Source organism: Doryrhamphus excisus, chromosome 11, assembly GCF_030265055.1.
Source record: "Doryrhamphus excisus isolate RoL2022-K1 chromosome 11, RoL_Dexc_1.0, whole genome shotgun sequence".
Classification (NCBI taxonomy): domain Eukaryota; kingdom Metazoa; phylum Chordata; class Actinopteri; order Syngnathiformes; family Syngnathidae; genus Doryrhamphus; species Doryrhamphus excisus.
The window spans coordinates 12714684-12728601 of record NC_080476.1 but is presented as its reverse complement, the minus strand read 5'-3'; the positions used below and the strand labels follow the sequence as shown (position 1 = coordinate 12728601).

The window sequence follows — 13918 nt, the reverse complement described above, 5'->3', positions numbered from 1 at the left end:
TTGTCTGGTTACTACATGTTAATACACGTTTGTCACGTTACTACACGTTTGTCAGGTTACTACACGTTTGGTTACTACACGTTTGTCACGTTACTACACATTTGTCATGTTACTACACGTTTGTCTGGTTACTACATGTTAATACACGTTTGTCACGTTACTACACGTTTGTCTGGTTACTACATGTTAATACACGTTTGTCACGTTACTACACATTTGTCACGTTACTACACGTTTGTCTGGTTACTACATGTTAATACACGTTTGTCACGTTACTACACGTTTGTCAGGTTACTACACGTTTGGTTACTACACGTTTGTCACGTTACTACACATTTGTCATGTTACTACACGTTTGTCTGGTTACTACATGTTAATACACGTTTGTCACGTTACTACACGTTTGTCTGGTTACTACATGTTAATACACGTTTGTCACGTTACTACACATTTGTCACGTTACTACACGTTTGGTTACTACATGTTAATACACGTTTGTCACGTTACTACACGTTTGTCAGGTTACTACACATTTGTCACATTACTACACGTTTGTCTGGTTACTACATGTTAATACACGTTTGTCAGGTTACTACGCGTTTGTCAGGTTACTACACGTTACTACACGTTTGTCACGTTACTACACGTTTGTCTGGTTACTACATGTTAATACACGTTTGTCACGTTACTACACGTTTGTCTGGTTACTACATGTTAATACACGTTTGTCACGTTACTACACGTTTGTCTGGTTACTACATGTTAATACACGTTTGTCACGTTACTACACAAATGTCATGTTACTAAACGTTACTACATGTTTGTCACGTTACTACACGTTTGCTCCTGATGACACGGCATCAGGAGCACCTGGGGGTTCAGCATCATGCCCAAGGGCACTTCCACACGATCAAACTCGCGCCACTGACCACCTGAGCCACGTCGTCCTCGTTAGTTTCCAAGGCGATCAGGGCGTTAACGTCACAGGCAGGAGGAAAAAAGGAGCGTTTGATTCGGTCACCTGCAGCACACGGACAACCTCAGCTCACGGCAGCGTTTTGGAAACGACCATTTGAAGGTTAAATTCCCTCCCGAGGTGACATCCACCATGGGGAGCAGCTGCTTTATTTCCACGGGACATACGTACAAGGGTCAAGGGTCAAATGAGAAAAGGTGGCGATTAGACTTTGGTTGACTTGTCGGCTTCTTCCTCTCCAAGCTCCTCCTCGTCTACATCTCGCTCCGCCCCCCCTCCGCCTTGCTCCTCCCTTTCACCGGAAGGGGGCGGGTCTTCAGACAGAGTCCAGCCTGTGAAGGTGGGGCTTATTGGAATTTTCCGGAGGCAGGGCACCCGCCGGATCAGAGCCATCCCGACAGGAAGGTCGTAGGAGGTGGACGAGGAAGACAGAGCTCTCCATTCCAGTAGACCGCGTTCTCGTCTGGAACCTGTCAGCACACAACGAGGAAAGATCAGCACCCGAGCAACTCCAGGCGGGCGGACCACCACAAGTCACCTGGAATGGTGTTATCCAGGCAGAACGCCAGGAAACCCCCAACAAACATCTCCGTGGACAGAAGGACTGTCAGGATTTGATTGAGTTCTGCCACACCTGCAAGCACACGCGTGACCTGGATCAGACCTGCAGCTCACCTTCTCCGTGGACTCCCATACCCGTGTCGATGGAGTTGGGGTGCGTGTCCAGATACGTGGGCAGAGTCAGACCAAAGAACATGGAGAAGCCCAGGATGAAAAGATTTCTGGACGAGTTGAGATCCACCAGCTGGAGGTTGGACAGACCGACGGCCGTGATCATGCCTGCCGGACACACGCCAACATGTCTTCCTGGTTCCGCTTGGAATGGACGTCCCGGTCTTACGGGCGCCAACACGGGGGGGGGCCACATCGGCCTCGTTCTCAACGGAAGCTGCGCGGCGGGACGATTATCGCCAGTCGCTGTCCAGCCGAGCCGCACGTGAGGTTTGTGCACGTCATGGTGCGCACGCTAGCTTGCAACGCCATCCGGACCAGAACCCATCAGAGGGAGTTTCACTGGCCGACCGACGAGCAGACGGGATGCTAATCAGGATGCTACGTCCCTGGCGGTCAAAATAACACTTCCCATGTCGGCTTCCCGCCGCTATTCCACGTTGGAAACAAGAATACGGAGACTGCGAGAAAAAGCAGCAGCTTGGCAACACGGATAATCCTGGCAAGATCCGATCCTGGCAAGAGAACCGCTTTTCCCTCCTCTCCTCTACTTTGACCCTCCCCCCCCACGTCTGACAGCCTTGGATCTGGATGTGAACGCATCGCTCGCCCGTGCTACGCCTCGGCGATGACTTTGGTCTCCCCCCGTGCGTGGCACCCATCAGAGAGTAAACATTCACCAAAGAGCGTGCAGAACATTCCTCCGAGGATGGGATCCGGCAGAGACGCAAACAGGGCGGTGAATTTCCCAACGGATCCTAACAGCAACATGATGGCGGCTCCGTACTGGACCACTCGCCTGCTGCCCACCTGCACACACCACCGACAGACATCCCAGGTACGGCAGCCTGGGCGGGGCCTGGGCGGGGCCTGGGCGGGGCCTGGGCGGGGCCTGGGCTGGGCCGAGCTTACCTTGGTTATGCCGAGCACGCCGATGTTCGGGCTGGAGGAGGTGGATCCGTTCCCGGTCCCTAAAAGGCCAGCGATGATGCAGCAGAGTCCCTCCGTGAAGATTCCTCTGAAACAAACGCACCACATCCAACACCTGGACGGGGGGCCAATCAGGTCCCGTCTCACCTGTTGATGGCGTGGACGGGAGGCGGAGCCGCTCCGGAGAGACGAGCGCAGGCGTAATAATCGCCGATGGACTCCACGATACCCGCCAGCGTGGCGCTCAGCATGCCCAACACCCCCGCAAACGTAACCACAGGCACCCCCCACTGGCCTGGCGGGGGGCAAGCCACAGTCTTACAGTGAGCTGTGACCTTTGACCTTGCAGGGACTCACAGGGGTAAGGAACTCTGAACCAGGGAGAAGAAGCCATGATGTCCCCACGGGCGTCCGTCCTGGCCTTGTGTCCGTAGCGTCCCGGCTCGGTGGGCAGGAGGTCGGTGAGGGTGAAGATGTAGCAGAGCAGCCACACCAGCATGATGGCCAGGATGATCTGCAACGACATCTGGGCTCACACGCTGGTCTCAGTGGGGGGGGGGGGGGGTCTCTCAGTCTCAGGCTCGTGGTGCCGCCTTCTTACGGGGAACATTTTGAAGACGTGGACGCGCGTGAACTTGACTCCTTTTGTCTTGCTGTAGACGGGAACAGGAAGTGAAGTGGTCCGCAAGTACTGAGCAAACAGGACGATGAGGAGGATACACCTGCGAAGGACACAAACACGCACTTGATGCGCGACCGCAACGCCGCAATCCGGGATGAGACATGAGAAGGGAGCCCCACAGCGCTGAGAGGCCCCAGTGGGACCCCGCCCGCTCTCCCGCCGTGGTGAACACGGACAGGCCGATGAGCGTCACGGTGGGCGTGATGGTGAGCGGCCCGATGTATTCCAGCAGGATTCCTGGCAGTCCCAGCACGCCGATCAGGACTTCCACGCCGCTCGCCACCATGATGGCTCCTTGAATCTGCAAGACAAACCAAAGGATGCCGACGGATACTATGGATGGATCTATTTCATATATATCCATATTATATGGAGGGAACACTAGCATACCCATAATGATAGCACACTCATAATAGCATACTCATAATAATAGCATACTCATAATAATAGCATACTAATAGCATACTCATAATAATAGCATACTCATAATAATAACATGCTCATAATAATAGCATACTCTTAATAATAGCATACTCATAATAGCATACTCATAATAATAGCATGCTCATAATAATAGCATACTCATAATAGCATACTCATAATAATAGCATACTCATAATAATAACATGCTCATAATAATAGCATACTCATAATAATAGCATACTCATAATAGCATACTCATAATAATAGCATGCTCATAATAATAGCATACTCATAATAGCATACTCATAATAGCATACTCATAATAATAGCACACTCATAATAATAGCATACTCATAATAATAGTATACTCATAATAGCATACTCATAATAATAGCACACTCATAATAATAGCATACTCATAATAATAGCACACTCATAATAATAGCATACTCATAATAATAGTATACTCATAATAGCACACTCATAATAATAGCATACTCATAATAATAGCATACTCATAATAGCATACTCATAATAATAGCATGCTCATAATAATAGCATACTCATAATAATAGCATACTCATAATAGCATACTCATAATAATAGCATGCTCATAATAATAGCATACTCATAATAGCATACTCATAATAGCATACTCATAATAGCATACCCATAATAATAGCATACTCATAATAATAGCATACTCATAATAGCATACTCATAATAATAGCATGCTCATAATAATAGCATACTCATAATAGCATACTCATAATAGCATACTCATAATAGCATACCCATAATAATAGCATACTCATAATAATAGCATACTCATAATAATAGCATACTCATAAGAGCAACATTCCAAGCATCTCCAGGTCTATTTGCAACTCCTGGACACGTTCCCGCTGGGGGGAGAATATTCCAGCTGTGTGGGGGGGGCAGCGCCAAAGCCTGCCATCAATACCAGTTGGCCACGCCCACATGTTGCCATGGCAACAATAAAAGAAGACATGAAATGTCAAGACATCAACTTCTACTAACCTCTCTGATACGAGGTTGCCACACGTGGGACGTGTCAAGTGGAAGAGTCCAATTCCCATAAATCTCCTCTGAAAACATGCACATACACACACACACACGCACACGCACACACACGCACACGCACACGCACACACGCACGCTGTGTGTGAAGTGGCGTTCAGGGCTGCTGGGGGGCTCATTGGGGATGCTGGTGAAGAAGCGACCCACCCTGGCTGGGACAAGTCCAGCGGTCCAGACCCAGGATGGCCTGTGCAGGAACGAGGAAGGCCAAAGCGGACGCTTGGAAGAGCGGCAGTCTTCAGGAGAACAACATGGAGGAACATTTCAGGGCTTTTCCGCACGCCATCCAGGACAGCGGAATCCGTATATATATAGGAGTGTCACCTGATTCCCACCGTGGTCTGGATCAGGGTGGTGACCCCCACCGTGGTGAAAATGGTGCCGATCAGCTGACTGATGGTGTTCTGGTCTTGACCCACGCACATGGCCTCCGCCAGGAGAAACGGGACCGCCACGGTTCCGCTGAAACACGTCAGGTAGTGCTGAGGACACGTGGGACATGAAAGGTCAAAGGTCAGCCCGGAATCTGCTCTAGCGGTCTGGTCCGAGTTGTGGGTACCTGCAGTCCCAGTAGAATACACAAGTACCAGGGGGGGACGTCCTCGATGGTGTAAATCATGTCTGTGGACACGTTGGCCTCTCCTATTGGCCCCTTCTTTGACGCCGGGCTCCGCCCCCGACTCTGATTGGACACAAACCTCAAAGCTCAATATTTGGATTCACAGTCAGGAGATGGGAAGACCTGGCTTGGAATCTCCCTCGGCCATCTCTGTGTGGAGTTTACGTGTTCTCCCCGTGCATGCGTGGCTTTTAACCGGGTACCCCCCCCCCCATTCCAAAAACATGCTAGCTTCATTGCCCCCCCCCCAAATTGTCCATAGGTATGAATGTGGGTGGTTGTTTGTCTATATGTGCCCTGGGATTGGCTGGCCACCAGTCCAGGGTGGACCCCGCCTCTCCCCCAAGACAGCTGGGATAGGCTCCAGCATGCCCCCACCCTAGTGAGGATAAGCGGTAGAAAATGGATGATGGAATAAAAGCAAGAATTTATACTTGACATCAGCAGATCACATTCTTTACACAAACCAACCTACCTAACCCCAAACACCACTCATTACTTCCTCAGTAACTACTCTAAATGTATGTGCCTTAGCCGTTCATATGTCAGTAACTACTCTAAATACATGCACATTGGTTCTTTAGTAACTAATCTAAACGCATGCGCATTGGTTCTTTAGTAACTACTCTAAACACAGGCGCCTTGGTTCTTCAGTAACTACTCTAAACGCATGCGCCTTGGATCTTTAGTAACTACTCTAAACGCATGCGCCTTGGTTCTTTACTAACTACTCTAAACGCATGCGCCTTGGTTCTTTAGGAACTACTCTAAACGCATGCGCCTTGGTTCTTTAGTAACTACTCTAAACGCACGCGCCTTGGTTCTTTAGTAACTACTCTAAACGCATGCGCCTTGGTTCTTTAGTAACTACTCTAAACGCATGCGCCTTGGTTCTTTAGTAACTACTCTAAACGCATGCGCCTTGGTTCTTTAGTAACTACTCTAAACGCACGCGCCTTGGTTCTTTAGTAACTACTCTAAACGCACGCGCCTTGGTTCTTTAGTAACTACTCTAAATGCATGTACCTTGGTTCTTTAGTAAGTACTCTAAACGCATGTGCCTTGGTTTAGTAACTACTCTAAACGCATGTACCTTGGTTCTTTAGTAACTACTCTAAACGCATGCGCCTTGGTTCTTTAGTAACTAGTGTATTTTAGTGTCGGGTATTGCCAGTGAGACCAAAATGAGCATCCGGGCTGTGTGGGATGAGTAAGTGGTTGTGGTGAAGAGGGTGTAATACACAAGGAGCACCAAAGTGTGGCGCTGTAAAGGCCCCCCAAACCATAGAAGAAGAAAGAACACGTGCCATGGGTGGCCATCTTCTGCCTTCCAAGGCTCATCTAGACTTAGGACAAAGTGGACTACATAAGACAAAACAACGATTCATGTCCGTCCAAAGACTCCAAATATATCAAAGCTCACTTCTGGTCATGTGACACCACCGGGTCGGTCACGTTAAATGCCAGTACCCACGTTAAATGTTCACTGGAATCGGTATGGTGTCCATATTCTGTGAACTTTGATGGTCCCGTTTGAGGTTTAATGATCAACCAAGAGTCACGGTGACCTCGGAAGACCAGAGCGTGAACATCCTGATCCTTCCTTCCATGAGTTAGCTTTAAGACTTGTCCTCCTCAAGAAGAACAGCAGCATATCGATGGGTCATGCTCCTCACGGGGACATGAAACAGCAAAGCCTTCAGGACTTTGCCGGTCCACAAGTGGGCAAAAACATCATTGGTCAATCAATATGGACGTTACCTTGCGGTCGTCTTGCGTCTGACCGGCAGCCATGTCAAGCACGGGAAAGTGGCAGCGGCGACGGCGGCGTTTTCCAGTCGATGATGAATAATCTTTTCTTAGTCTGTGTGGACTTTCACCTGGAACACAAACTTCTTCATCAATTAGTCTGCTGAGGCGTGTCGTGTGATCAATGATTACACTTGGCTGGGCTGTAAATAGATGAATAATTGATGAGTCATCGATGACTAATTGATGAGGGCCTGATATCACCTTTGGTGAAAAGAAGCAAGCATCAAGCTCATTTCACAACATGCAACATTTTATTGCACTTATCCGCTCCATTTCTACAAACAAGCGCCATACTTGTAGTCCCCGTGCTATGCTAGGCTAACAAGCTGATCTAAAGTGGCCCAGACAGGTGAGGCAAGGAGGCGGAGCCTCTCCACTTTCCTCCAATCACAAGCTTTCCGCGAGTGAGGCAATCCATGAAGCTGCTCTTTCTCTTCTTTTCGTCTTTAGAAAAAGACCTCAATTGTCATTATTGATTGAATCCACGTGATTGACAGCCGACCAATGGGAGCGCAGGACGTCAGCAGCTCTTCAGAGAGGCGGAGCTGCAAAGAAAGACACACTGGTGACTGATGACATCATCAGACAGGTTACGATGTCACGCGGCGCCTGGGACGCCACTGCTGCAGTGCATGCCAGGAGACCGATCACGTGGACTTGGTTCAGGTCTTTTGGACCGGGACCGGACCGGCAACGGCGCCCAAGTCACCCAAAACCTGCCTAGAAGAGTCCCAGTGAACACTTGCGTCACGACAGAGTCACGCGCTAACATGCTAACGTGCTGTCAGTTAGCTGCTGGTGTTTTCCCACTCTGGTTGCTGCTGACATTGAACGCACCATCTACCATCTACCATGGAACATCTACCATGGAACATCTAGCGTCTAACATCTGTTTGCAGGTAAGAAAGTCTGACAGCGGGTCCATCGGGAAGATCGGCACAGGAGAAGAAAAGCTCAAATGACCAGAATTCCAAGACAACTTTTATTCGGTTCAAACATCAGGAAAAACATTTACACAAATGCTGTTCAGAATTTGGCTCAGAATCTCTGATCTGCAAACAGACGGGAAAAAGAGTCCAAAAGTCAAGAAGAAGACAAACAGAGAGGGAAAAGACACCACCATCATCATCACCATCACCATCATCATCATCACCATCGTCATGACGAAGGACCGAGGTCTGGGACGGGCAAATAGGGACAGAGTGAGACATCACAACATTGTGGGAATTTAGAGCCAATCACACGGACTTCATTCAAAACAGTCCCGGGACCCCGTGGACCTGATCCAGGACTCTTCACACGGTCCTGACCCCGTTTGGGACCCCGACCTCGGTCGTGAAGCGTTTCACAGCTTTGATGGGTTTTTAGTCTCAATGTGCTCCCCACCGTCACAGGACAGACCACTGACGTGTCCCGCTGGAACCAGGAGACCAGAACCACATCCGGAGACCAACTGTCCAACGTTTCCATCATTTGTGCCGACTAAGCTCGGCCCAAAGACTCTACGTGATTGGCTGCTTGGATTGTGCCTAGCGAACGCAGACTTGAACCAGACGTCCAACGGGGACCTGCTGCCGACACTAGCAACCCACCCCTTGACCTACAGGAGGAACCCAACAAGAACCAGAACCAGACCCAGACCCCATCTGCAAGGGTCAGTCTGTCAGGGGCGTGGCCTGAGCTAGCGCTACGTTTCAAACTGGGTGAGCAGCGCACGCACTTCGGGCGTCAGTTGTTTGGCGGCACTAGCGGCCTCGGAAATGGCACGGCGGTACGGGCCCTTCCTCTTCCTGTCAAAGCGGGACTGGAAGCTCTCCAGGAAGGGCGAGAGCTGCGACAGCGGCAGGAAAGAGGTGGTGGGCGAACCGAACCAGGACACGCGCGCTTCCTGCACGGCCATGACGGCGTTGGCGCGCCGTGCCACCGTGATGCCCAGCACGCGCGCCGGCCACCAGGGGAAGCCGTAGATTTTGGCCCAGACGATATCGCCCACGCACACCGTACGACCGTCGGGGAGCAAACACTTGGACACCGACTTGGAGAAGACGGAGGAGGACGACGAAGACGAGGAGGAAGAGGAGGAGGATGTGGAAGACTTGCGACGCCTTTTCAGTTCGCCTCTTTCATCTTCCTCCTCCTCGCCGCCAACCTGCGTCTCCACACAAGGAGGACAGGAAGAGGAGGGGCACGGAGGCACTAAGGAGGGCGGGTCTTCAGGGGGAGGGAGCTCTGCCGTCTGTGTGACGCAGCAAGGTGGGGGGCGGGGCTCAGGAGGAGGAGGAGCCTCCTTACCCCCAGCAGCACAATTAGAGGGCGGCGGTGTTGGGCTGAGGGAGAGGGGCGGGACCTGGACCAGGCTCAACGTGGGGGCGGGGCTTGAGGTTGCCGAGCGAGGGCTGTGTTTAGGCGGAGAGGAAGAAGAGGGAGCCTGAGCGTCGTCGGTACGATACCTTTGGGGTTTGACGCGCATTCGAGGCGGCAGCGCCGTGTGCGAGGTCGGGCTGACGAGGGCGGAGTTAAGGTGCTGCAAGCGGCGGGTGAAGTGGACCTTCTGGTTGTGGCTTTGTAAAGCAGCAGCTCGGGTCGTGGCCTTGGCCCCATCTTGGTTCTGGTTCTCGTCTTTGGTGCTACGAAGCGGCGCCGGTGGCGAGTTCCTTGCCAGCTTCTTGAGAACGTGGCGTGCCTTGGCGCCATCCACCGAGGAGGGTCCTTTCGCCAGAACCTTCTTAGAGTTCAGCTTTAGACGCATGGCGCCGGGCGTGGCAGAGGATGAAGCCACACCCCTCAGAATGCGGCCAGCGGAGGATGATGAAGCCGACACGCGTATCCCTGATGGCGTGCGTCTATCGGAAGCGCCGCCGCGGCCCCCCTTGTCGTCGCCCCGCAGTCGTTTCACCTCAGAGGACATGGGCCCCTCGGCTGGCCTCCGTCGGCGTGAAGCCTCCTCGCCCCTCAAATCCACCGGGCCCCGCCGCCCTGCTGACGTAACCACGCCTTTGCACTTGTCGCACAGCACTTGGCGGGGGCGGAGCTTGATGGCATTCATGATGGACGTCGGTTCCTCGCACCGGTAACGCCGTTTGGGTCGTTTGATCTTACGAGGCGGGGGCTGAGGTAACGCCTGGTTGTAGGTGTCTCTGATGAAAAGGGGAGGGGGGTAGGGCGCCCCCTCCTGAAACAGCGGCGGCGGCTTAGTCGTCCAAGGCAAAGGAGGCGTGTCACCGTTGGCCACTTCCTGCTTTGGGGACCCCTCACTGTTGCTTCCCGACGTGACCGACGTCTGAGGGGTGGGAATTCCATACGGTCCGAACCTGCACACACACAATAGGACAAGCTTAGCAACGCAAACGCCAAATGTTTTCCACCTGGGATGACGCGGCATCAGGAGCAACTGGGATACTTCCACATGACCACATGACCACGCCCGCACGGAAACCAAGGAAATCAAACATGGCGGCTTGGACATAAAGTCAGCGGCTTTATATTACTCTGGGGGTCCGCAAAGCTTTCATGAGGTGGATTGCCCCCAGACAGCAATCCAGGCTGCCCCAATCTCGGCACGGTGGGGGCTGCTCACATGGGGCCAAAGGCCCCTCCCACAACATGGACGATGCTACGGACGAGCAGGAAGTGAAGAAGATGGTCCTGCTTGATGCTCGAGGCGGATGACCTTATTTGATTCCATGAATGATGTCATGCACGGCCGTCACTAACAGGAGGCGGAGTGTATGGCCTGTCAATCACAGTGCTGACACGTGGTCACAGGTGTGCTGGAGCCTATCCTAGCAGACTGGGGGTGCACTGGTCTCCAGTCAATCCCAGGAAACACACACATGAACCCCAAACCGATCCCTGCCCAACTGTTAGTGACGCCCGCCGTCGCTTTCCGTGCCTTCAAACTGAAACGGGCGTGGCCTATTAGGATGATTGAGTGAATCACATGATGAAATAGACAGGAAGTGGATGAGGACACGGTGGTACAGGACCGGTGGGGTGCTACTACGTGCCATTGGGTCCTTGTGGAACCACAGCAGCGGCCTGGTTGGCATTGCCAGCAGTTAGTCCAGCCTGTTTATGGTCAACGTTGACCTCCGCCAAGGCATCCATCCCTTTGGCACCCATTCTGTTCATCATTTTCATGGACACAAGTACTAGGCACAGCCAAGGTGTCCAACGGGTCTAGTTGGGTGGGGTGTATGAGATATGTGTTAAAGTATGATATACTGTATTTGTGTGTATACCATATGTGTTAGTGTATGATATACTGTATTTGTGTGTATACCATATGTGTTAGTGTATGATATACTGTATTTGTGTGTATACCATATGTGTTAGTGTATGATATACTGTATTTGTGTGTATACCATATGTGTTAGTGTATGATATACTGTATGTGTGTATACCATAGGTGTTAAAGTATGATATACTGTATTTGTGTGTATACCTAGGTGTGAATGTATGATATACTGTATTTGTGTGTATGTATGATATACTGTATATGTGTGTATACCATATGTGTTAGTGTATGATATACTGTATTTGTGTGTATACCATATGTGTTAGTGTATGATATACTGTATTTGTGTGTATACCATATGTGTTAGTGTATGATATACTGTATTTGTGTGTATACCATATGTTAGTGTATGATATACTGTATTTGTGTGTATACCATATGTGTTAGTGTATGATATACTGTATTTGTGTGTATACCATATGCGTTAAAGTATGATATACTGTATTTGTGTGTATACCGTATGTGTTAGTGTATGATATACTGTATTTGTGTGTATACCATATGTGTTAGTGTATGATATACTGTATTTGTGTGTATACCTAGGTGTGAATGTATGATATACTGTATTTGTGTGTATGTATGATATACTGTATATGTGTGTATACCATATGTGTTAGTGTATGATATACTGTATTTGTGTGTATACCATATGTGTTAGTGTATGATATACTGTATTTGTGTGTATACCATATGTGTTAGTGTATGATATACTGTATTTGTGTGTATACCATATGTGTTAGTGTATGATATGCTGTATTTGTGTGTTTACCATATGTGTTAGTGTATGATATACTGTATTTGTGTGTATACCTAGGTGTGAATGTATGATATACTGTATTTGTGTGTATACCTGTGTGTGAATGTATGATATACTGTATGATGTGTGTATACTGTACATATATATGTGTATATATATGATGCATGTATACTGTATGTGTGTGTACACTTTATGCAGGATTGTATATGACTGATATACGTGTGTGTGTATACTGTATGTCTGAGGGTGTGACATACATGCGTGTGTATTACACACTTATGAATCATTTTGACGGTGCATTCCATTGCCTTGTTATTAAACGTCGGCAGCCCAATGCGTGATCGTTGCCGTTTTGTTCTTTGTAACTTTATTGAAAGGATCCACGGGCCGCCATGACGTCACGACTTTACCTTTTGGAGACGTCCATCAGAACCCCCGAGAACACCTTCTCGCCCAGTCGGAACGACACAACCAGCGCGTCATCGATGACGTGGTCCAAGCAGACCCGGACTTCGGAGCCGAGGCTCAGGTTCTGCACGCAGCCGAGCCGCGGACCACCGGAGGTGGCCTCTTCTCCAGCAGCTCCCGGCAGTGTGAGGATTTCTTCCGGTTTTACGTCCAGCTCCGGGGACCGGCATGGCGGGGGCGGTTCCCGTAAGCCGCGACATTGCATTTGATCAGAACCAGCCGGGTGTTTGACGTACCCTCCGTCGGGATCCCCGGTACCGTCCAATATGGAGTCTTCTCCGGAAGAGGGGCTACGCTCGGGTTGGACCAAAGCCGTGTAGCCTCGTTCCCGGCCGGCGGTCTCAACACGGTCCGTCGTCACGTTTGTTGTCGGTTCCGCCGGTTCCACCAGAGACAGTCCAGCCTCGGCACCGGGCGGGGGAGCCGGGAAGGAGTGCAGGAAGACGACGGAGGGCTGCGCGATGATGCTGCCGTACGCCGCCTGAGCAGACACGTTCCAAGCAGCTTCCGGACCCCCCGGCACTCCGGGAGAGAACCGCTCGGTGCCGACCCGGTCCAGTGGAAAGTTATTCATGAGTTCATCGTTCGTGGCGTTCTCACAGAGGACTTTTCCCGCCCCGGGCTCTAGCTCCGGCCTGACATGGCGGCGTTCCTCCCCGTCCCCACCATCTCCCGATGGTGGGCCGGACAGCTCCACAGCTGGGTCCGGCTGCAGCACCCCTTCGGCCTCGTGGGAGATTCCCGCGCGTCCCGAACCGGTGGGCCCCGGTTCCGGTGGGCCGTCGTCGATCGTCGCTGTTGTCAGAATCACCGCAGCTCCTGGCTCAGTGGCCACAGCCGCCATTTTCTTTCGCTGTGCAACCAACCCCGCACAGTCCCGCCCCCGTACAAAGATAGTGGCGAAAAACGCCCCGCGAGTGGTTGGCGAGGTTGTCAGTCAAATGAAAGACTGAAAAGGACCCACTCAGAGGCGGAAGTATCATGACGTCACCGAGAGCGTTCATCTTTGCGAAACACAACATCTGCCAGCATCCGATTGTTCGTCACTTTGAAAATGGCATTTAAATCCAGCAATGATTGACGCGCATTCCAGTACGTCTATTTATTTGACAACCATTTTG

General features: G+C 50.8%; 2 protein-coding genes across 3 annotated transcripts; both read right to left on the bottom strand.

Moving 5' to 3' along the window:
• Window positions 1–389: 389 nt before the first annotated feature.
• Window positions 390–7339, bottom strand: slc23a1 (solute carrier family 23 member 1). The gene is made up of 14 exons (XM_058086610.1): window positions 7225–7339; window positions 5404–5526; window positions 5169–5326; window positions 4992–5080; window positions 4785–4852; window positions 3440–3621; window positions 3240–3360; window positions 2996–3152; window positions 2786–2933; window positions 2621–2726; window positions 2389–2518; window positions 1673–1816; window positions 1515–1610; window positions 390–1446 (listed from the first exon to the last, which is right to left on the bottom strand). Exons 1-14 carry the CDS (start codon window positions 7255–7257, stop codon window positions 1181–1183), a joined length of 1821 nt encoding a protein of 606 aa, XP_057942593.1. The 5' UTR covers window positions 7258–7339; the 3' UTR covers window positions 390–1180.
• A 490-nt stretch (window positions 7340–7829) lies between these two features.
• pwwp2a (PWWP domain containing 2A) lies at window positions 7830–13677 on the bottom strand. Of its 2 annotated transcripts, none has more exons than XM_058086609.1 (2): window positions 13034–13677; window positions 7830–10586 (listed from the first exon to the last, which is right to left on the bottom strand). In XM_058086609.1, exons 1-2 carry the CDS (start codon window positions 13639–13641, stop codon window positions 8963–8965), a joined length of 2232 nt encoding a protein of 743 aa, XP_057942592.1. In that variant the 5' UTR covers window positions 13642–13677; the 3' UTR covers window positions 7830–8962. The 2 variants fall into 2 exon arrangements, with proteins under 2 accessions (XP_057942592.1, XP_057942590.1); XM_058086607.1 differs by having other exon boundaries at window positions 7832–10586; window positions 12740–13677.
• Window positions 13678–13918: the final 241 nt, after the last annotated feature.

What these genes read in the sequence shown, in the direction of transcription:
- pwwp2a (XM_058086607.1), bottom strand. Translation starts at nt 13,641, where the DNA reads ATGGCGGCTGTGGCCACTGAGCCAGGAGCTGCGGTGATTCTGACAACA. An exon ending in CTGATGGACGTCTCCAAAAG is followed by an intron (nt 10,587 to 12,739) that starts GTAAAGTCGTGA and finishes GTGTGTGTGCAG; the next exon opens with GTTCGGACCGTATGGAATTC.
- slc23a1 (XM_058086610.1), bottom strand. Translation starts at nt 7,257, where the DNA reads ATGGCTGCCGGTCAGACGCAAGACGACCGCAAG. An exon ending in AGACGCAAGACGACCGCAAG is followed by an intron (nt 5,527 to 7,224) that starts GTAACGTCCATA and finishes GTGTCCAATCAG; the next exon opens with AGTCGGGGGCGGAGCCCGGC. An exon ending in CCTGGATAACACCATTCCAG is followed by an intron (nt 1,447 to 1,514) that starts GTGACTTGTGGT and finishes GTGTGCTGACAG; the next exon opens with GTTCCAGACGAGAACGCGGT.